The 20,057-nt window shown below is 58.8% G+C and overlaps 2 protein-coding genes across 8 annotated transcripts in view; one reads left to right on the top strand and one right to left on the bottom strand.

The window, feature by feature from the left end:
* Positions 1 to 11,740: 11,740 nt before the first annotated feature.
* The window catches only part of LOC137849107 (ATPase family AAA domain-containing protein 2-like), a 66,672-nt gene continuing 58,355 nt past the window's right edge, over positions 11,741 to 20,057 (bottom strand). For all 7 annotated transcript variants that reach the window (XM_068668586.1, XM_068668585.1, XM_068668584.1 and 4 more), the window contains 2 exons: positions 13,548 to 13,708; positions 11,741 to 12,263 (listed from right to left, as the gene is read on the bottom strand). In XM_068668586.1, coding sequence (XP_068524687.1) covers positions 13,586 to 13,708 — 123 coding nt within the window. In that variant the 3' untranslated portion in view covers positions 11,741 to 12,263; positions 13,548 to 13,585. The remainder of the gene's footprint in view (positions 12,264 to 13,547; positions 13,709 to 20,057) is intronic.
* On the top strand, positions 15,095 to 19,942 carry PPP5C (protein phosphatase 5 catalytic subunit). The gene is made up of 10 exons (XM_068668582.1): positions 15,095 to 15,466; positions 16,001 to 16,148; positions 16,851 to 16,972; positions 17,097 to 17,162; positions 17,277 to 17,375; positions 17,468 to 17,573; positions 18,384 to 18,526; positions 19,390 to 19,477; positions 19,584 to 19,624; positions 19,735 to 19,942. The coding sequence occupies exons 1-10, from the start codon at positions 15,110 to 15,112 to the stop codon at positions 19,915 to 19,917; spliced, it is 1,353 nt and encodes a 450-aa protein (XP_068524683.1). The 5' UTR covers positions 15,095 to 15,109; the 3' UTR covers positions 19,918 to 19,942.

Below are 20,057 nucleotides of genomic sequence, written 5' to 3' on the forward strand. Positions count from 1 at the left end.
CCTGACCCCCGACCTCTGACCTCTGACCTGTGACCCCTGACCTCTGACCCCCTGACCTCTGACCCCTGACCCAAGCCCAAGCCCAAAAATCCCAAGCCCAAAAAATAGGACTCTCAAAACCTAAACCCAAAAACTAAAACCTAAAAACCCAAAAACCTAAACCCAACAACGCTCCAAACACTAATCCAAAAAAATAAGACGCTCAAAGCACTAACACAAAATATTAAGATGCTCAAAACCCTAACGCAAAAAATTAAGAGGCTCCAAACCCTAACCCAAAAAATTAGGACACTCAAAACCCTAACCCTGGAGAACCTAACCTGAAAAAATAAATAAATAAATAAATAAATACAAATAAAATTTTAAAACCCTAACCCTAAATAATTGACCAAAAAGAAAACCCTAAGACCCTAACCCTAAAAAACCTTTCAACACTACAACCCATAAACTCTAAAACCCTAACACACTAACCCTGAAAAACTTAAAACCTTAACCCCCAAATCCCTAAAATACTAACCGTTAAAAATCCAAACCTAAACAACTTAAAATCCTAAACATAAACCCTGAGAATACTTACCCTGAAACCCAACCCTAGTGCCCTACCCCTGAAAGCTTAAAAGCGTGAATCAATCTTTGGAAAATAACATAGGCTCAGGAGAGGATCTCACTACGCTTACCCTGACTCTGACTCTGACCCTGACCCTAACCCTAACCCTACCCCTAACCCTAAGCCTCACCCTCTAACCCTAACCCTAACACTAACCCAAAACCTAACCCTAACCCTAACCCTACCCCTAACCCTAACGCTAACCTTAACCCTAAACCTAAACCTAACGCCCTGACCATAAGCCTAACCCTAACCCAAACCCTAAACCCAAACCCTAACACTACCCCTAACCCTAAACCCTAACCCCCTAACACTACCCCTAACCCCCTAATGATAACACTAGCCCTAACCCTAACGAACCCTAACCCTAAAGCAAAACCCTAACCCTAACCCCCTGGCAACCGCATCCCGCACACTTGGTTCCCCCCTCATTTTGGTTCCCCCCCCCCCCCCCCCCCGCTTTGGGTTCCCCCCAAGCCCCATGGACCCCCCCAGGTGCACCCCGCAAATGCGTCCCCCCGGCAACCGCACCCCGCACACTTGGTTCCCCCGTCATTTTGGTTCCCCCCGGTACACCCCGCAAATGTGTCCCCCCGGAAACAAAACCCCGCAAACTTGGTTCCCCCCTCATTTTGGTCCCCCCCCGGTGCACCCCACAAATGTGTCCCCCCGGAAACAAAACCCCGCAAACTTGGTTCCCCCCTCATTTTGGTCCCCCCCCGGAGCAACCCACAAATGCGTCCCCCCGGAAACAAAACCCCGCAAACTTGGTTCCCCCCTCATTTTGGTTCCCCCCCGGTGCACCCCACAAATGTGTCCCCCCGGAAACAAAACCCCGCAAACTTGGTTCCCCCCTCATTTTGGTCCCCCCCCCCGGTGCGCCCCACAAATGTGTCCCCCCGGAAACAAAACCCCGCACACTTGGTTCCCCCCTCATTTTGGTTCCCCCCCCTCGGTGCCCCTCACAAATGCGTCCCCCCGGAAACAGCACCCCGCACACTTGGTTCCCCCCTCATTTTGGTTCCCCCCACCCTTGGGGTCCCCCCAAGCCTCATGGACCCCCTCTGACCCCTGACCTCTGACCCCCGACCTATGACCCCTGACCCCTGACCTCAGACCCCTGACCTCTGACCCCCGACATCTGACCCCTGACCTCTGACGCCTGACCTCTGATCCCCCCGACCCCTGACCTCTGACGCCTGACCCCTGACCTCTGACCTCTGAGCCCCTGACCCCTGACCTCTGACCCCTGACCCCTGACCTCAGACACCCGGCCCCTTAGCTCCGGCCTCTGACCACTGACCCCTGACCCTTGAACCCCTGACTTATGACCCCTGACCCCTGACCTCTGACCTCTGACCCCCGACCTCTGACCCCTGACCTCTGACCCCCGACCCCTGACCCCCGACCTCTGACCTCTGACCTGTGACCCCTGACCTCTGACCCCCTGACCTCTGACCCCTGACCCAAGCCCAAGCCCAAAAATCCCAAGCCCAAAAAATAGGACTCTCAAAACCTAAACCCAAAAACTAAAACCTAAAAACCCAAAAACCTAAACCCAACAACGCTCCAAACACTAATCCAAAAAAATAAGACGCTCAAAGCACTAACACAAAATATTAAGATGCTCAAAACCCTAACGCAAAAAATTAAGAGGCTCCAAACCCTAACCCAAAAAATTAGGACACTCAAAACCCTAACCCTGGAGAACCTAACCTGAAAAAATAAATAAATAAATAAATAAATAAAAATAAAATTTTAAAACCCTAACCCTAAATAATTGACCAAAAAGAAAACCCTAAGACCCTAACCCTAAAAAACCTTTCAACACTACAACCCATAAACTCTAAAACCCTAACACACTAACCCTGAAAAACTTAAAACCTTAACCCCCAAATCCCTAAAATACTAACCGTTAAAAATCCAAACCTAAACAACTTAAAATCCTAAACATAAACCCTGAGAATACTTACCCTGAAACCCAACCCTAGTGCCCTACCCCTGAAAGCTTAAAAGCGTGAATCAATCTTTGGAAAATAACATAGGCTCAGGAGAGGATCTCACTACGCTTACCCTGACTCTGACTCTGACCCTGACCCTAACCCTAACCCTACCCCTAACCCTAAGCCTCACCCTCTAACCCTAACCCTAACACTAACCCAAAACCTAACCCTAACCCTAACCCTACCCCTAACCCTAACCCCTAACCAAAAACCTAACCCCCTAACCCTAACCCTAACCCCCTAACCATAACCCTAGCCCTAACCCTAACAAACCCTAACCCTAACCCAAATCCCTAACCCTAAACCGAGCCCTAACCCGAACCCTAACCCTAACCCTAACCCGCCTAACCCTAAGCCTAAACCTAACCCTAACCCTGAACCCGAACCCTAACCCCCTAACCATAACCCTAAGCCCTAACCCTAACCCTAATGAACCCTAACCCTAACCCTATCCCTAAACCTAACGCTAACCTTAACCCTAACCCTAAACCTAACGCCCTGACCATAATCCTAACCCTAACCCAAACCCTAAACCCAAACCCTAACACTACCCCTAACCCTAAACCCTAACCCCCTAACAATACCCCTAACCCCCTAACGATAACACTAGCCCTAACCCTAACCCTAACCCTAACCCTAACCCTAACCCTAACCCTAACCCTAACCCTAACCCTAACCCTAACCCTAACCCTAACCCTAACCCCTAACCCTAACCCTAACCCTAACCCTAACCCTAACCCTAAAGGCCCTAACCCTAAAGGCCCTAACCCTAACCCTAACCCTAACCCTAACCATAAACCCTAACCCTAACCCTAACCCTAACCCTAACCCTAACCCTAACCCTAACCTTAAACCTTATCCTAACCCTAACCCTAACCCTAACCCTAACCCTAACCCTAACCTTAAACCTTATCCTAACCCTAACCCTAAACCTAACCCTAACCCTAACCCTAACCCTAACCCTAACCCTAACACTAAACCTAACCGTAAAACTAACCCTAACCCACCCTAACCCTAACCCTAAACCTAAGCCTAAACCTAACCCTAACCCTAACCCTAACCCTAACCCTAACCCTAACCCTAAACCTAACCCTAACCCTAACCCTAACGCTAAGCGTAACCCTAACCCTAACCCTAACCCTAACGCTAAGCGTAACCCTAACCCTAACCCTAACCCTAACCCTAACCCTAACCCTAACCCTAACCCTAAAACTTACCCTAAACCTAACCCTAACCCTAACCCTAACCTTAAACCTGATCCTAACCCTAACCCTAAACCTAAACCTAACCCTAACCCGAACCCTAACGCTAAGCGTAACCCTAACCCTAACCCTAACCCTAACCTAACCGTAACCCTAACCCTAAACCTAACCACAACCCTAACCCAATCCTAACACTAACCCTAACCCTAACTCCAAACCTAACCCAACCCTAACCCAAACCCTAACCCTAATCCAACCCTAACCCTAATCCTAACCCTTACCCTAACCCTAAACCGAACCCTAATTCTAACCCTAACCCTAACCCTAACCCTAGGGTTAGGTTAAGGTTAGGGTTAGGTATAGGGTAAGGTTGAGTACGAAACCCTGGAGGGCTTCGTACTCAACTGTCCCATCGCCAGTTTCAACATAGAGATGCAGAATATGTTGAAGGTTTGGCATTTGCAAAGAATTTCCAAAGAATCCTCTCAGGTCACATTTGCAGACCGCTGTCAACCCCCAGCAACTTCTCTCCTCGCAGGTGATGCTGGACTTTGCTGTCTCCGAAAACTCAGCTGTGCGTGAGAGCGCTGTGAAGGTGATTGAGAGGCTGATTACTTTCATCCGCTGGTATTTGGTGATCAAGGTAAGGCACAAGGAATTTTCCACCCTTTCCTGCATCCCAGAGCATCCTGCCATGCAAGGGTGCCTGCGAGGCAACCCTCAACGCACGTGAGTGCCTCAGCACTGTGAATTGAGGGTCTTTGTCCCTCCTTTGCCCCTGCTCTTCCCTCCCCAGGCCGTGCTCTCTCAGGGGCTGGCTCTGCCTCCACTAAGCCCTTTGTCTCTCCTCCCTTCCTCAAACAGATCTTAGGGAACTTTGAAAACTATGGCAACGATGAGCCCACAGATTTCAACCTGCGCATCCCCATCCTGGGCAAGCTGCTGGGCCACCTCTTGCTTTTCAGCAGTGGCGATGATTCCATGAGACATGAGCTTTGGAAAGTCTTCATCGCATGTACACAGTCGTCAGAGAAGGAAGAGGTAAGAAGGTGTGGTGGGTAATGTCCATCTGCACACAGACATCTGCTGGTTTGTCTGCCTGTTCTCCCTGAGTATTGTGAAGGATTGCTTTTGTGCTTGGTGGAGGCTGCCCACGGAATTCTGCCAGGTTCCCTGGTCTCCTCTGCTCCTCACAGCAGCTTCCCGCAGCATTCTGCCTATCGTTTTCCACAGAAGCTAGACGCTCACCTGCCGTCCAGGAGCAGTTCTCTGCTGCTGTCCTTCCCAACCCTCCCCAGATCACCTACCACGCTGTTTTGTGGTGTCCCCCAGTCTAAGCCATCGATCGATGAGCACTTCCCAAACTGCATCTTCCCCAAGGAGTGAACAGCAGAGCCAACCGTGCATCACCAGGGATGGTGACGCCCTCCAGAATGCTCCCTGACTGTTTGCTCCCTGCCGTCTTAAAGGCAGGTGTCAGGGGGCTTCCTGCACATCCTGACCCCGAGCAGAAGGGGGTCTGTGACACGCTGCTACCCCCACGGCACCCAACGGCATTGCTTCTCCTCCTTCTGCATCATCCCTGAGGTCCCTCTTGCTCCCAGCACTCCTCACCTTGTGCTTTACATCCCTGCCCGCCACTCTCCTCGCCGTGGGTCTGAGCCTCCCTCCTCAGCCATTCCTAGTGAAAGTGCTTTTCACCATTTGGCAAGCTTGTTGGCAAAGATGCTCTTCCCTACTGACTCTTTGGTGTTTCCCCCTGTTTAGAAAGCACACAGACAAAGGACATGAAAAATTATTGGCTGCACTGCGTGATATCGAAGGATACAAGATTTCCATATTCTATAACATCAGTTCCCTGTGAGATTGCCAAGGTAATGAGCTCTGGCCTTGCTGGGGATCTTGTCCGCAGCATCAGCAGGCATCTCGTGTGAGCAAAGGGGTCCAGAACCAGTGGGGCTGGCACGGCCTCACTCGCCCTGCTGAGAGGGTTCCTCTTGTCCCCAGGCTGGGGCTATGCGAAGGCTGCTCCCCTGTGTCCCGGCAGCAGAACCGTGCATCAGAACCGTGAATCGAGGGTCTTCGTCCCTCCTTCGCCCCTGCTCTTCCCTTCCCAGGCCGTGCTCTCTCAGGGACCGGCTCTGCCTCCACTAAGCCCTTTGTCTCTCCTCCCTTCCTCACCCAGATCACAGATGACTATGAAAACTATAGCGATGATGAGCCCACAGAGCTCTACATCCCCATCCTGGGACAGCTGCTGGGCATCCTCTTCATTTTCACTGGTGACAAAGATTCCATCAGATTCACAGCTTTAGAAACTCTTTCTCACATATACAAAATCATCAGAAAAGGAAGAGGTAAGAAGGTGTGGTGGGCAGCATCCGTCTGCACACAAACATCTACTGATTTGTCTACTTGTTTTCCCCGAGTTTAGTGGGGACTGTTAGTGTTAGGTTAGAGGTTGGACTCGATGATCTTGAGGTCTCTTCCAACCTAGAAATTCTGTGATTCTGTGAGTATTGTGAAGGATTGTTTTTGTGCTTGGTGGAGGCTGCCCACGGAATTCTGCCAGGTTCCCTGGCCTCCTCTGCTCCTCACAGCAGCTTCCCGCAGCATTCTGCCTATCGTTTTCCACAGAAGCTAGACGCTCACCTGCCGTCCAGGAGCAGTTCTCTGCTGCTGTCCTTCCCAGCCCTCCCCAGATCACCTACCACGCTGTTTTGTGGTGTCCCCCAGTCTAAGCCATCAATCGATGAGCACTTCCCAAACCGCATCTTCCCCGAGGAGTGAACAGCAGAGCCAGCCGTGCAGCACCAGGGATGGTGACGCCCTCCAGAATGCTCCCTGACTGTTTGCTCCCTGCCGTCTTAAAGGCAGGTGTCAGGGGGCTTCCTGCACATCCTGACCCCGAGCAGAAGGGGGTCTGTGACACGCTGCTACCCCCACGGCACCCAACGGCATTGCTTCTCCTCCTTCTGCATCATCCCTGAGGTCCCTCTTGCTCCCAGCACTCCTCACCTTGTGCTTTACATCCCTGCCCACCACTCTCCTCGCCGTGGGTCTGAGCCTCCCTCCTCAGCCATTCCTAGTGAAAGTGCTTTTCACCATTTGGCAAGCTTGTTGGCAAAGATGCTCTTCCCTACTGACTCTTCGCTGTTTCCCCCTGTTTAGAATGCATATTGAGAGAGGACATGGTAAATTATGCAGTGAGACACAAGAAATTGGAGTATGCAAAACTTCCATTTTCTACAACATCAACTCCGTGTGAAATTGCCAAGGTAATGAGCTCTGGACTTGCTGGGGATCTTGTCCGCAGCATCAGCAGGCATCTCGTGTGAGCAAAGGGGTCCAGAACCGGTGGGGCTGGCACGGCCTCACTCGCCCTGCTGAGAGGGTTCCTCTTGTCCCCAGGCTGGGGCTATGCGAAGGCTGCTCCCCTGTGTCCCGGCAGCAGCTCCAGCCCTCCTGGCCACCAGCAAGCCCTGGTTACCTGCAGGGCCAGCACTCTGGCCCCATATGCCCCATCCTCACCCCTTCCCCCGAGGGCCCTCTCTCCGGAGCTGCCCTTGCTGCTCAGCTAAGCAGCACCCTTGGGACACTCAGTGAGGCATGTCTTCGCTCCTTCTTCCCACAGGGGTTTGGAGGACATCTCTTCCCTGCTGAGAGGCTGGACATCGTCCTCACAGCCCTTGAAGCTTTACAAGACTCCAGCATCCATGACAAGCAGGGGGCCTGCAGCGTGCTGGACGCAGCCTTGGAGGTCCCTGACTACTGGCTGACAGATGTAAGTGGCCTGTGGCCATGGCCCTGCCCTTGAGCTCTTCCAGGCGTGGTTCCTCTCTCCTTCCCTGCCTCCCTCCCTGCCTCCCTCGCACATCGGGGTCTCTTGGGCTCCAGAAGCCACCTGAAGCCAGCAGAGAGCAATGGAAGGGGCCAAAGTTTGAGTGGCAGCTGTGGCAATGGCTGCGGTCTGCTGGCAACACCATTCCCACTTTGTCCCCCAAGGTGCCAACAATCATGGAGTGCATCAGGAGAAACCTGGGCAGCATCCACACGGCATCGGCACGGCAGTGCCTGGACTCCCTGCTTCTCCAGATGACCAACATGATGCCCAGGGAAGAAGTCAAGAACCTGCTGCAGTTCCCTCCGCCACGTGACAGGTCCTGGCCTTAACATCCTTGAGGGCTTGTTCCGCGTCGGGAGATGCACCTGGAGACTCTCTGCTTGCCACACCAATGGCAAAGGGCAGGACATCCCCAAGGAGCACAGCCCTCCTTCCCACCAATGTGTTCCAGCCCTACTGGGCCAGCCAGGGCTGCAGCAGCCCAGCTGTCCAAGGCAGCCCAGAGTCCCCCTGCCCCCAGGGAACACCAGCTCAGCCCCCTCCTGCCTGCCCAGGCTGGGCCCTCAGTGCTCCCCAGGTCACAGGGGCTGCAGGACAGCCTGGGTCCTCTGGGGCTGGCCCAGATGGTGGCCCTGCGGCTGAGGCAGCCTCACTGACAGAGGATTCTGGGCTTGCAGCACTGACCTGGCCATGTGGGAGGTGATCCTGGCCATGCCGAAGACCTTGGAGAGGGTTTTAAACATCGTGTTGCAAGGCATCCCGCTGTGCCAGTGGTGCAAGGAAGTCACCAAAGACACATGCATCCATCGCTTGGCTGTGAGTTCCCAGATGAAACCTTGCTCCCAGCAGGGCTACGTGTGCCCCTTCAGGCACACAGGCACAGCCCTGTGCCCATCTACCCCCAAACTGCCAGCTCCCGCAGGACGTACGGACACATGGTCCCTGGGGCCGGCAAGCCCCCGTAGCTCCCCGCGCCTGGTGCCTCTTTGGTGCCAGCTGGCGCTGCCCCATCCCTGCCCAAAGGTGGGAGAAGAAGAGGCTGCAGGGGGCCCTGCCAGGCTCTCACTGCTCTTTCTTGCAGCTGCTGGCCCAGAATCACATTTCTGAGGAGGACTTTGTTAACCCAGTGCACCTCCAGAGCTACCTGAGGCACCCAAGACCAATGATGCGCTTTTTGGTTCTGAAAGGGCTCTGCACCGTGTCAGAGAGCCCTGAGAAGGTGAGCGGGCCATCGTCAAGCAAAGCCATGTTGGCAGCCTGGGGCTTTGCTCTTCTGCCCTCCCGTCCCTCCCCGCTGCCAGGAAGCAAGGCAGGAGGCTGGTGCTCAGGAACCAGAGCCCTTTGCCCAGGGTGGTCTCTCACTGCCTCACGGAAAGGAAATGGTGTCTTTCCTACAGGCAAGGGAAATTCAGGTCCTGCTGCCAGACATTGTGGAGGCCCTGCAGGACACCAACACATATGTGGTGCTGAAGGCCCTGCTTGTGCTGAAAAACGTGATGGCTCATGTGGAGAGGAGGAAGGCCAGTGGCCCGGCTCTGCAGCTGGCTGAGAAGCTCCTGCCACTCTTTGACCATGTAAGTGTGCTGCGGGAGCCCGAGCCCTCAGCTGGGCCCCCTGTAACGAGGGCTGCCCTTCAGCCCGGCCCTGTGGGCAGCACTCAGGCAGGGCCTTCCCAGTCTCCTCGTCAGCCCAGGCGCTGGGGAGCTCTGCTTGGGCATGGCTGGTGCGGCTGGTGGCGAAAGTGGGGTGGCTGGCGGGCAGCCTGCGATGGCAACCGATTGCGTTGCCCTTCACGGGCACCAGGCCTTGCAGCTGCCCCTGAGCAGCTCCTCTGGGAAGGATCCAGCGCTGAAGCATCTCACAGTGCTGGGAGCTCCCATCACATCGGCCACACTAATGCTGAAATTCCTCCTGTCCTCCTCCCTGCCAGGCGTCCAGCCAGGTGCGGGAGCACTCCATCTGCCTCTTCCAAGCCGTGGTGGAGGCTGTGCTGTGGCAAAGGACGAAGGACATGGAGAGAACAGTGCACAGGAGCCTTCTCCCACTCTACTTTCACGTGAGAGACCAGAGTGAGAGTGTAGCAAAGGTACAGATCTCAGAGCTGAGCAGTTATGTGGGCAAGGGTGTGCTGATGCCACAGGGTTGCTCTGGGGGATCTCTGGCCGGCAGCATGAGCTGCCTCCGATGGTGGCTGTCCCGTGGCCTTGCCTTGGCCACTGAACCCAGTGCACGCTGCCCCCCACCACAGCCTCCCATAACGCGCTGGGAAAGGCTCGCAGCCCTGCCAAGAGGAGGGGACAGAGGGTCTCCTTCCCAAGGCTGTGCTGCTACCTCCCAACCTCTGCTGCTCCGCAGGCCTCTGGGGAAGCTCTCGCCGTGGCTGCAAAGTTTCTGCGACGCAAGGAGCTCAAGCGCTTCGTCCAGACAGAACAGATGTGGAGGATCGGGGAGTGCTTGGTAAGGACCCAACTTGGTTTGCCCCAGCTGGGCAAACGCGCCCGGCCAGAGCCCGCTGCCTGCAGCCGCATCCTCGCTCCCTTCCTGCCAGCACAGAGCCCCAGGGGGCTCTTCTGCAGGCCCCTCTGCCCTCCTTGCCCCCAGGATGCTGGAGGAGACCCTGGAGAGGGTGTGCAAGCCCCGTGACCCTGCGTTCTCTCTCTCTCCAGCTGCAGCAGGACAGAGGCAGAGTAGAAGAATACCTGCAGCAGAGCCAGCCCTACCTGCAGGCCACTCAGACCCTTTTGCGACTTGAGGCCGTCAGATTCATTGGTGAGCCCAGCCCCTGGGTCCCTCTTGGGGCAGCCTTTGGCAGCCCCAGGCACAGCCCTGTTGCCCCCAGAGCCCCCCGACTGGGCCCTTGCTCCAGGGTGCAGGAGAGGGCACAGCCTGGCTGGCCAGGCCAGGGGCTGTGCTGCTGGGAGCGTGCTGGGGAGCGGGGCTCTGATGGGATCTCTGTGTCTAGGTCTTGCTGCGTGCTACTGCGAGGACCAGAGCAAGGAGAAGCTGAATGAAATCCTCAGCGGTGAGTGAGGGCAGTGGGGGGTGTGCTAGGGCTGGGGGGACAGCGGCAGAGGCCCCCGTGCCTTGCCCTGCTCCAGGGAAATGCTTCGGGGCGGAGGAGCAATGCAGCCATAGGAACGAGGGAGAGGAGACGGGGTAGCCTGTGGTGTCAGGGAATGGCCTCCCAGCCTGGAGCTGGGCAGTGCCGCTGAAAGGGTTGAGTGTCCCTGAGGAAGAGTCAGGGGAAAGGGCAGTAAGGCTGACAGAAGGTGGGAGCCTGTTGTAGAGCACGCAACCAGGACGAAGAGGGAGATGAGACAGCCTACAAGCAGCTAGGAGCAGGGTCACGATTGCTAGCCCTTGCTCTCATGGGGAAGCACAATAGCGAGAGGAAAGAGTCCAGGAGATTCCTGGAGTGTGTGAATCCTCCCAAGGGATGGAGGCAGGTGGTGAGGGAACCAGCTTGTGAAGGTGCCCCACTTGACCTGTGGTGCGCAGGTGGGGAAGGACTGGTGGCTGCATTTGGGACATTGCTGAGCAGCAGCTTTCAATGGATTCCTTTGTCCCTCCTGCTCCTCCTGGCCTGGGGAAGAGTCGAGTGGGGCTGGCATGCTCTGCAGGGGATGCCTGGGGATCTCTGCAAGGAGTGGGTTTTCATCTCTGCTCTTCTTTCTTTTGCAGTCCTCCAGCCTTCAGAGAACGACCCGGAACCCATGGTCCGTTCCCTGGCAGTTCAAACCACCCTGATCCTGACGTCAAGGCATAACGCAGTGTCAGGACGGAGATTTCCACTGCCGTGTTGCTGCTGCCGCTAGCCCTGCAGCAGTCCTCAAAAGAGCAATATATATTTTAATAGAACTAGGTTGTTGTCTCGTTATTCCAGCAGCTCCTTCACAGTGACTCGGTGCCATGACGCTGAGCTAACTTGGAGGCCACCAAGGACGTCTTTTCCCTGGGCCCGGTGACTGCATGGCGCCTACTCAACCAGTGAAAGAGTCACAGAACCCTTGCGCTTGGAAAAGGGCCTTCAGCTCAAGTCCAAGCGTCAGCTAACACCACCAGGCCCACCACAAAACCACGGCCCTTAGCGCCAAGTCCACGCATTTCTTTAATAGCTCCAGGCCTGGGACTCCAGCAGTGCCCTGGGCAGCCGGTTCCACCCTTTGCATGAAGAAATTCTTCCTGACATCCCATCCTGTGAGTCCACCTGTGGTAGGTGCGCCCAGGTAGAAGAACTGCTCAGCCTCCTGGCAGAGCTTCGGGAGGAGGTGGGCAGGCTGAGGAGCACCAGGGAGTCGGAGAAGGTTGAACTGTACTCTGCCAGCCCTGGGACAGATGCGTCAGGCAGACACAGCAGAGGAAATGGAGGATCCCCTACCCTCTGGCCATCAGGCAGAAGGAGTGCATCTCAGTGACGAAGGGATGGAAGTTTAGATCTGCTCGGGGCAGCAGGCGAACCCCTCCTTGCCTACCTCACCTTCCTTTCAGGTGCCCTGAAACAACAGACTCTGGAAGTAATGGACACACAAACGATGATGTGCATGAAGGTCCATCCAGGTTGGAGGGGTTTTCTAGGGCAAGTCAGCCTTCCCCAGTATCACGACCACCTCCATCAAGAAGAAGAGAAGGGTTACTGTCATAAGTGACTCCCTTCTGAGCAGAACAGAGGGCCGCATATGCCGGCCTGACCCAACCCATGGAGAAGTCTGCTGCCTCCCAGGAGATCAGGGTAAAAGGTGTTTCTGGAAAGCTCACTCGCCCCGTAAGGCCCTCTGAGCATCATCCATTATTGTTCTGTCCCCGGGGTTTTTCGGGGCCCGGTGGCAGTGCCGTCCCCTCTGTGTCCCCCTTCGCGCAGGTGACACCTCGGTGCTGGCCGGGCTGTATGGCCCCGCGGAGGTGCGGGGCTCAAAGGAGAGCCCCAAGAGGGCGACGCTGGAGGTGCTGCTGCGCCCCAAGTTGTGGCTGCCAGGTGGGGGCCGCCTGGGGGGGGGGGGGGGGGCTCGGGAGGGAGATGGGGTCGGGGCCAGGCTCCGAGGGGCGTGGGGGGGGCCGAGGGGGTGGGGTCCGGGAGTGCTCTGAGGGGTCTGGGGGTGCTCACAGGGCTCCTGAGGAACGGGGGGGAAACGGGGGGAGCCCTGAGGGGGGGCTATAGGGGTTTATGGGGCTCCTGAGGTGCTCAGAGGGCTCCGGGGGTGCTCGGAGGGGTTTGGGGATGCTCAGGGGGATCCTGAGGGGACAGGAAGGTAACAGGGGGAGCCCTGAGGAGGGCTATGGGGGGGCTTAGGGGGCTCTGGGGATGCTCGGAGGGGTTTGGGGGTGCTCAGGGGGATCCTGAGGGGTGGGGGGGTAATGGGGGGAACCCTGAGAGGGTCTTCGGGGGTGTTCAGGGGGCTCTGGGGGTGCTCAGAGAGCTCCGGGGGTGGTCAAAGGGCTCCCGAGGGATGTGGGGGTGCAGGGGGGAGTCCTGAGGAGGGCTCTGGGGGTGCTCAGGGGGCTCCTGAGGGGCAGGGGGTGTAATGGGGGGAGCCCTGAGGAGGGCTTTGGGGACTCTGGGAATGCTCAGAGGGGTCTGGGGGTGCTCAGAGGGCTTCAGGGGTGGTCAAAGAGCTCCCAAGGGATGCGGGAGTGCAGGGGAGAGCCCTAAGGAGGGCTCTGGGGGTGCTCAGAAGGGTCTGGGGGTGCTCAGGGGGCTCCCGAGGGACGTGGGGGTACCGGGGGGAGGGCCTGAGGAGAGCTCCAGAGGGGAGCCCCCTCCTTGGGGGCTATTTTGTGACACTTTGGGGACACTCTGGGGATAATTTGGGGACAATCTGGAGGCACATTGGGGACACCTTGGGGGCTATTTGGGGACACCCTGGGGACAATATGGGGACACTCTGGGGACGCACCTTGCAGGCCCTTGGTGACGTAGTGGACGTCGATGTTGTCACCTGTTGTCACCCTGTGCCCCCCCCTCACCGGCGTGCAGCCCCCACTTGCAAAAGAGGCTGCGCTGGGGGAAGCCGCTGCCCCCCACCAGCTGCCTGATGACGTGCAGCTCCGCCATGCCCTGTGGGGACACGGGGCGGGGGGACATGGGGCCACACACACACGGTGTCACCCCACCCCAGAGGGGGGGTCCATGTCCCCCCGCAGGGGTTTCTCCCTCCGAGTCCAACCCCTACGTATCCCCCCCCGGCCGAGGGGACGTGGCGGGGTGGAGTGGGGAAAAGGGAACTAGGGGGGAAATAGGGGGAAATAGTGGGGAAATAGGGAACTGCTTGGGGCAGGGGGCTGCCAGATAGGGAGCTAGAGAGGGGAGGGGGCTGCCAAATAGGGAGCTCATAGGGGCAATGGGGGCAAGGGGCTGCCAGATAGGGAGCTATTGGGGGCAATGAGGGCGTAGGGGGCTGTCAAATAGGGAGCTAATGAGGGGAGGGGGCTGCCAAATAGGGAGCTATTAAGGGCAATGGGGGCAGGGGGCTGCAAGATAGGGAGCTGCTAGGGGCAATGAGAGGAGGGGGCTGCCAGATAGGGAGCTATTGGGGGCAATGACGGCAGGGGGCTGCCAAATAGGGAACTGCTTGGGGCAGGGGGCTGCCAGATAGGGAGGTATTAGGGGCAATGGGGGCAGGGGGCTGCCAGATAGGGAGCTAAGGAGGGGAGGGGGCTGCCAGATAGGGAGCTGCTGGGGGCAATGAGAGGAGGGGGCTGCAAGATAGGGAGCTATTGGGGGCAATGAGGGCAAGGGGCTGCCAGATAGGGAGCTATTGGGGGCAATGAGAGCAGGGGGCTGCCAAATAGGGAGCTAATGAGGGGAGGGGGCTGCCAAATAGGGAGCTCATGGGGGCAATGGGGGCAGGGGGCTGCAAGATAGGGACCTATTGGGGGCAATGAGGGGAGGGGGCTGCCAAATAGGGAGCTATTGGGGGCAGTGGGGGCAGGGGGCTGCAAGATAGGGAGCTGCTGGGGGCAGGGGGCTGCCAAATATGGAGCTATTGGGGGCGATGAGGGCAGGGGGCTGCCACATGGGGAGCTACTAAGAGGAGGGGGCTGCCAGATAAGGAGCTGTTGGGGGGGCAATGAGGAAGAGGGCTGCCAGATGGGGAGTTTTTGGGGTCAGGGAGGTGAGAGGGCTGCTAGACAGGGAGCCACTAAGAGCAATGAGGAGAAAGGGCCTGCTAGATAGGGAGCTTTTGGGGCCGTGAAGGGGAGGGGGCTGCCAGATAGGGAGCTATTGGGGTCAGTGAGGAAAAAGGGCTGCCAGACAGTGAGCTTTTGTGGTGAGTGAGGGGAGGGGGCTGCCAGACAGGGAGCTTTTGGGGTGAGTTAGGAGAGGGGGCTGCCAGATAGGGAGCTATTGAGGGCAATGAGGGAAGGGGGCTGCCAGACAGGGAGGCAATTCGAGAGAAGAGCCCCAATTAGGGGAGGGGGACGCGGCGCTCGGCAGAGCCGCCGCACCGAGCAGCACATGGCAAGCCCCTGGGGTGTGTGTGAGGGGGGTTGTTTGTTTTTTTTTTTTTGGGGGGGTTGGGGGGGTGTCTCACCCCGTGCTCCCTCCCCGCTGACGCCCGCCGGTGGCCCAGGGAAGGACTACGAGAAGGCGGTGGAGTTCTACAGCCGCGCCATCGAGCTGAACCCCGGCAACGCCATCTACTATGGGAATCGGAGCCTGGCCTACCTGCGCACCGAGTGCTACGGCTACACCCTGGCCGACGCCACGCGAGCCATCGAGCTGGACAAGAAGTACGTCAAGGGCTACTACCGCCGCGCCGCCAGCAACATGGCCCTGGGCAAGTTCAAGGCCGCCCTGCGTGACTACGAGACGGTGAGGCTGGAGTGGGGGGGGGCTTGGGGGCTTTGTTTTGTCTTTTTTTTACCTTTTTTTTCAGCGGTTCGGGGATCCCCGCCCAGTGTCGGAGCAGCCCTTGGGGGCTGTTGGTGGGGGTAGCCCTGTGGGTTGTCCAGGAGGGCTGGGAGAGCCTCCCTGCCGTGCTGACGGCACCCAAAAATGAGGAGGGGGGCTCTGGGGAGCTGTCTCAGACCCCCCCTCCAAAAAAAAAACGAGCGTGAGGGTTTCCTTGTGTCCATCCCCACGCTGTTAGTGAGTTCCCTGCCCGCTGAGGGCCTTATCGCCCCCCTCTCCACATGCCCTAAAATTTTGGGGCCACCTGGGGACCTCCTGATGCCCCCTGAGTGCTGTCAGGGCCCCCCCTTGTTCCCCTCCCTGACCATCAGAGCTGTGGGGTGTCTTGGGGCGCGCGTCCGCCTGCAGGCAGAGAAATCCTCGGGGACCTTGGGGGGGGTTTGAGGGGGGGGCATGTGTCCCTGTCCCTGTCCCCTGATGCCTTGGGCCCCACAGGTGGTGAAGGTGAGGCCGAATGACAAGGACGCCAAGCTGAAGTACCAGGAGTGCAACAAAATCGTCAAGCAGAAGGCCTTCGAGCGGGCCATCGCCAGCGACGAGCAGAAGCGCTCCGTCGTCGACTCCCTCGACATCGAGAGCATGAGTGAGGCTCTCCCCGTGTCCCCCCCCCCGCCCCACCCCACCCCGAAATCCAGATGCTGCTTTCTTTTGGGGCAGGGCAGGAGAAACGGGTCCTGGAGCTGCTTGGCGGGGGGGGTTGGGGTCTTTGCTAAAAGTTTAGGGTCCTCTCGGAGGGTCCCGGGTGCTCTGGGGGGCCTGGGGGAGATTGGGGCTCTGCTAGGGGGTCTCGGATGGCTGTGGGGGTCTCGTTGGGGTTGTGCGTGCCCCCACGGAAGGCTCAGGGTCCCCACAGGGGTTGTGGGGGGCTGTGAAGGGTCCTAGCAGAGGCCTGGGGTCTCCTTGGGGGTCTTGGAGTCCTTTTGAGAGGCCCCATTGGAGGCTCAGAGCCCCCATGAGGATCTTGGGGGGGGCAGATCCCCGCGAAGATCCCTGGCAAAACCTCAGGATCACCTGGAAGGGTCCTGGGGGGGGCTTTGGGGTCCCAGGTTGAGGCTCTGGGTTCCAGTGAGAACCTTGAGGAACTGCAGGGGGGGGGGGTCCTGAAGGGTCTTGAGGGACCCACGAGGTCCCTGTGGTGGTCTCGGAGTCCCCGCGAGGGTCACCAGAAGAGTTTTGGGGTCCTCAGGAGGGCCTCGGGGTGCCTGCGAGCACCCCAACTTGTCCCCGTTGTCCCCTTGTGTCACCAGCTGCCGGGGGGGGTTTCGGGGGGGGCCTCGTTTTGCAGCCATCGAGGACGAGTACAGCGGCCCCAAGCTGGAGGACGGCAAAGTCACGCTGGCTTTCATGAAGGACCTGATGCAGTGGTACAAGGAGCAGAAGAAACTCCACAGAAAATGCGCCTACCAGGTGCCCCACTTCTCCCAAAACCCCCCCCAAGCCCCTCGGTGGGGACGACCCCGTCCCCGGAGTGCCACATGTCCCCCGTTGTGTGTCCCCCCCCCCTGTCCCCGCTGCCCGTTTGCCCCAGCAGATCCTGGTGCAGGTGAAGGAGGTGCTGGCCAAGCTGCCCACCTTGGTAGAAACGACGCTGAAGGAGGTGGGTGCCCCCCTCGCCGGGTGCTGGGACCACCTTGTTGGGGGGTGGGGGGGCCATTTGGAGGTTCCCCCCCCCCTCCAAATTCTGGGTGGTGACGTTTGATCCCGAACGCAGACGGAGAAGCTGACGGTGTGTGGGGACACCCACGGGCAGTACTACGACCTGCTGAACATCTTCGAGCTCAACGGGCTGCCCTCCGAGTCCAACCCCTACGTATCCCCCCCCCCGGCCGAGGGGACGTGGCGGGGTGGGGTGGGGAAAAGGGGGAAAAGTTTTTTTTTTTTTTTTTCCTGAACCAGCCGCAGATATTCAACGGGGACTTCGTGGACCGCGGCTCCTTCTCGGTCGAGGTCATCCTCACGCTCTTCGGCTTCAAGCTGCTCTACCCCGATCACTTCCACTTGCTGCGAGGTAACGGGGCCACCACGGGTGCTGGGTGTGATGGGGCAGGTTGTGGGGTTACGTTGAGCAGCCCTGGCTGTGGGGTTTTGTCCCCACATCCTGGGATTGGGTCCCATGCCTGGGGCCACAAGGCTGTGTGCCCCGCTCTTGGCTGCAGCGATGGGTTTTGGGGACTCGTCGCCTGTCCTGGGTTTTGGGGACTCATTCCCTGTCCTTGGTTGTGGGGCTGGGTTTTGGGGACTTGTCCCCTGTCCTGGGTTTTGGGGACTCGTTCCCTGTCCTTGGTTGTGGGGCTGGGTTTTGGGGACTTGTCCCCTGTCCCCTGTCCTGGATTTTGGGGACTTGCCCCTTGTCCTGGGTTTTGGGGCCAGATTTTGGGGACTCGTCCCCAGTCCTTGGTTGTGGGGCTGGGTTTTGGGAACTCGTCGCCTGTCCTGGGTTTTGGGGACTCGTCCCCCATCCTTGGTTGTGGGGCTGGGTTTTGGGGACTTGACCCCTGTCCTGGGTTTTGGGGCCACGTTTTGGGGCCTCGTCCCCTGTCCTTGGTTGTAGGGCTGCCACATGTCCCCTGCCGCAGCGCCATGCCCCGTGTCCCTTTTGGGGGACATCCTGGGGCTGCCCCATCCCCAGAATTCCCTGAGCCGATGTCACCGGTGCCTCGTCCTTGCCCCATGTCCCCGTCCTCCACCGAGAGGCCCCGCTCCCCCTGGCTGTGCCCCATCCCACATCCTCAGCGCCTCGCCCCCTGTCCCGGCTGCCCGGCGTGTCCCTAATCCTCAGGGCTGATTTTGGGGGCCCCCCCGCTTCGTGTCCCCCCAGGGAACCACGAGACGGACAACATGAACCAGATTTACGGCTTCGAAGGGGAGGTGAAGGCCAAGTACACGGCGCAGATGTTCGCCCTCTTCAGCGAGGTCTTCGAGTGGCTGCCCCTGGCCCAGTGCATCAACGGCAAAGTGCTGGTGGGTCACCCCCGGGGGGGCCGGGGGGGCTGTTCCCAGGTGGGCGGGGGGCATTGGGTGTCCCCGTGTGGGGTCCTGGGGGGCCTGTCCCCATTTGGGGTCCTGGGGGCTGTTCCTGTGTGGGTGGGGGGGCATTGGGTGTCCCCATGTTGGGTCCTGGGGGGGCTGTCCCCATTTGGGGCCAGGTGGGCTGTTCCCATGTGGGTGGGGGGGCATTGGGTGTCCCTGTGTAGGGTCCTGGGGGGGCTGTCCCCATTTGGGGCTGGGGGGGCTGTTCCTGTGTGGGTCTGGGGTTGTCCCTGTTTGGGTCAGGGTCTGGGGGGGCTGTCCCCGTGTAGGTCCTGGGGGCGTCCCTGTTTGGGTTAGGGTCTGGGGGGGCTGTCCCTGTGTGGGTTGGGGGCCTCCCCTGTGTTAGTCTGGTGTGTCCCAGTTTGGATCTGGGGGGCTGTTCCCGTGTGGGTCTGGGGGATGTCCCTGTAGGGGTCAGGGTCCTGGGGGGTGTCCATATTTGGGTTGTCCCCGTTTGGGTTGGGGGTGTCCCTGTTTGGGTCGGGGGGTGTTGGCCGTCCCCATGTGGGTGGGGGCCTCCCCTTTGTTGGTCTGGTGTGTCCCAGTTTGGGTCTGGGGGGTTGTCTCTGTTTGGGTTGGGGGTGTCCCCATGTGGGTCCTGGGGGGCTGTCCCTGTGTGGGGTGGGGGCATCCCAATTTGGGTCTGGGCGCTGTCCCCATTCGGGTCATCCCCGTTTGGATCCAGGGGGCTGTCCCCGTGTGGGCTGGGGGTGTCCCTGTGTGGGTTCGGGGGGGAGGCTGTCCCCATTTGGGTCTGGGGGTGTCCCTGTGCCCACCTGCCTGCCCCCCCCCAGATCATGCACGGCGGCCTCTTCAGCGAGGACGGCGTCACCCTCGACGACATCCGCAAAATCGAGAGGAACCGGCAGCCCCCAGACTCAGGTGGGACTCGGGGCTTAGGGGGGGGTGTCCCCTGTATCCCCCCACCCCCACCCGCTGTGGTGTTTTTTGGGGGGGGGGTGTCCCTAACCCTACACCCCCCCTGCAGGTCCCATGTGCGACCTGCTGTGGTCGGACCCGCAGCCGCAGGTGAGTCGATCCCCACCCTACAACCTCGGGGCTCGGTCCCCCCAAAATAACCCTTGGTGGGGAGGGGGAAGGGGGGCTGTGACGGTGACGCCCCCCCCCCCTTTTTCCAGAACGGGCGCTCGGTCAGCAAGAGGGGGGTGAGCTGCCAATTCGGGCCGGACGTCACCAAAAGTTTTTTGGAGCGCAACCGCCTCGACTACATCATCCGGAGCCACGAGGTCAAGCCCGAGGGCTACGAGGTGGCCCACGATGGCAAGTGTGTCACCGTCTTCTCCGCGTCCAACTACTGGTGAGTGGCACTGGGGGGGCTGTGCCACCCCCCCCTCCAGCTCCGGGGGGACCCGCGGAGACCCCCGAGCTCCTCCCGGGATAGCGAGGGGCTGGGTGGCTGAGGGAAAGGCTGCGGGCGTGGAGTCCTTGGTTTTGGGAAGGG

This window comes from Anas acuta, unplaced genomic scaffold, assembly GCF_963932015.1.
Source record: "Anas acuta unplaced genomic scaffold, bAnaAcu1.1 SCAFFOLD_38, whole genome shotgun sequence".
NCBI lineage: Eukaryota > Metazoa > Chordata > Aves > Anseriformes > Anatidae > Anas > Anas acuta.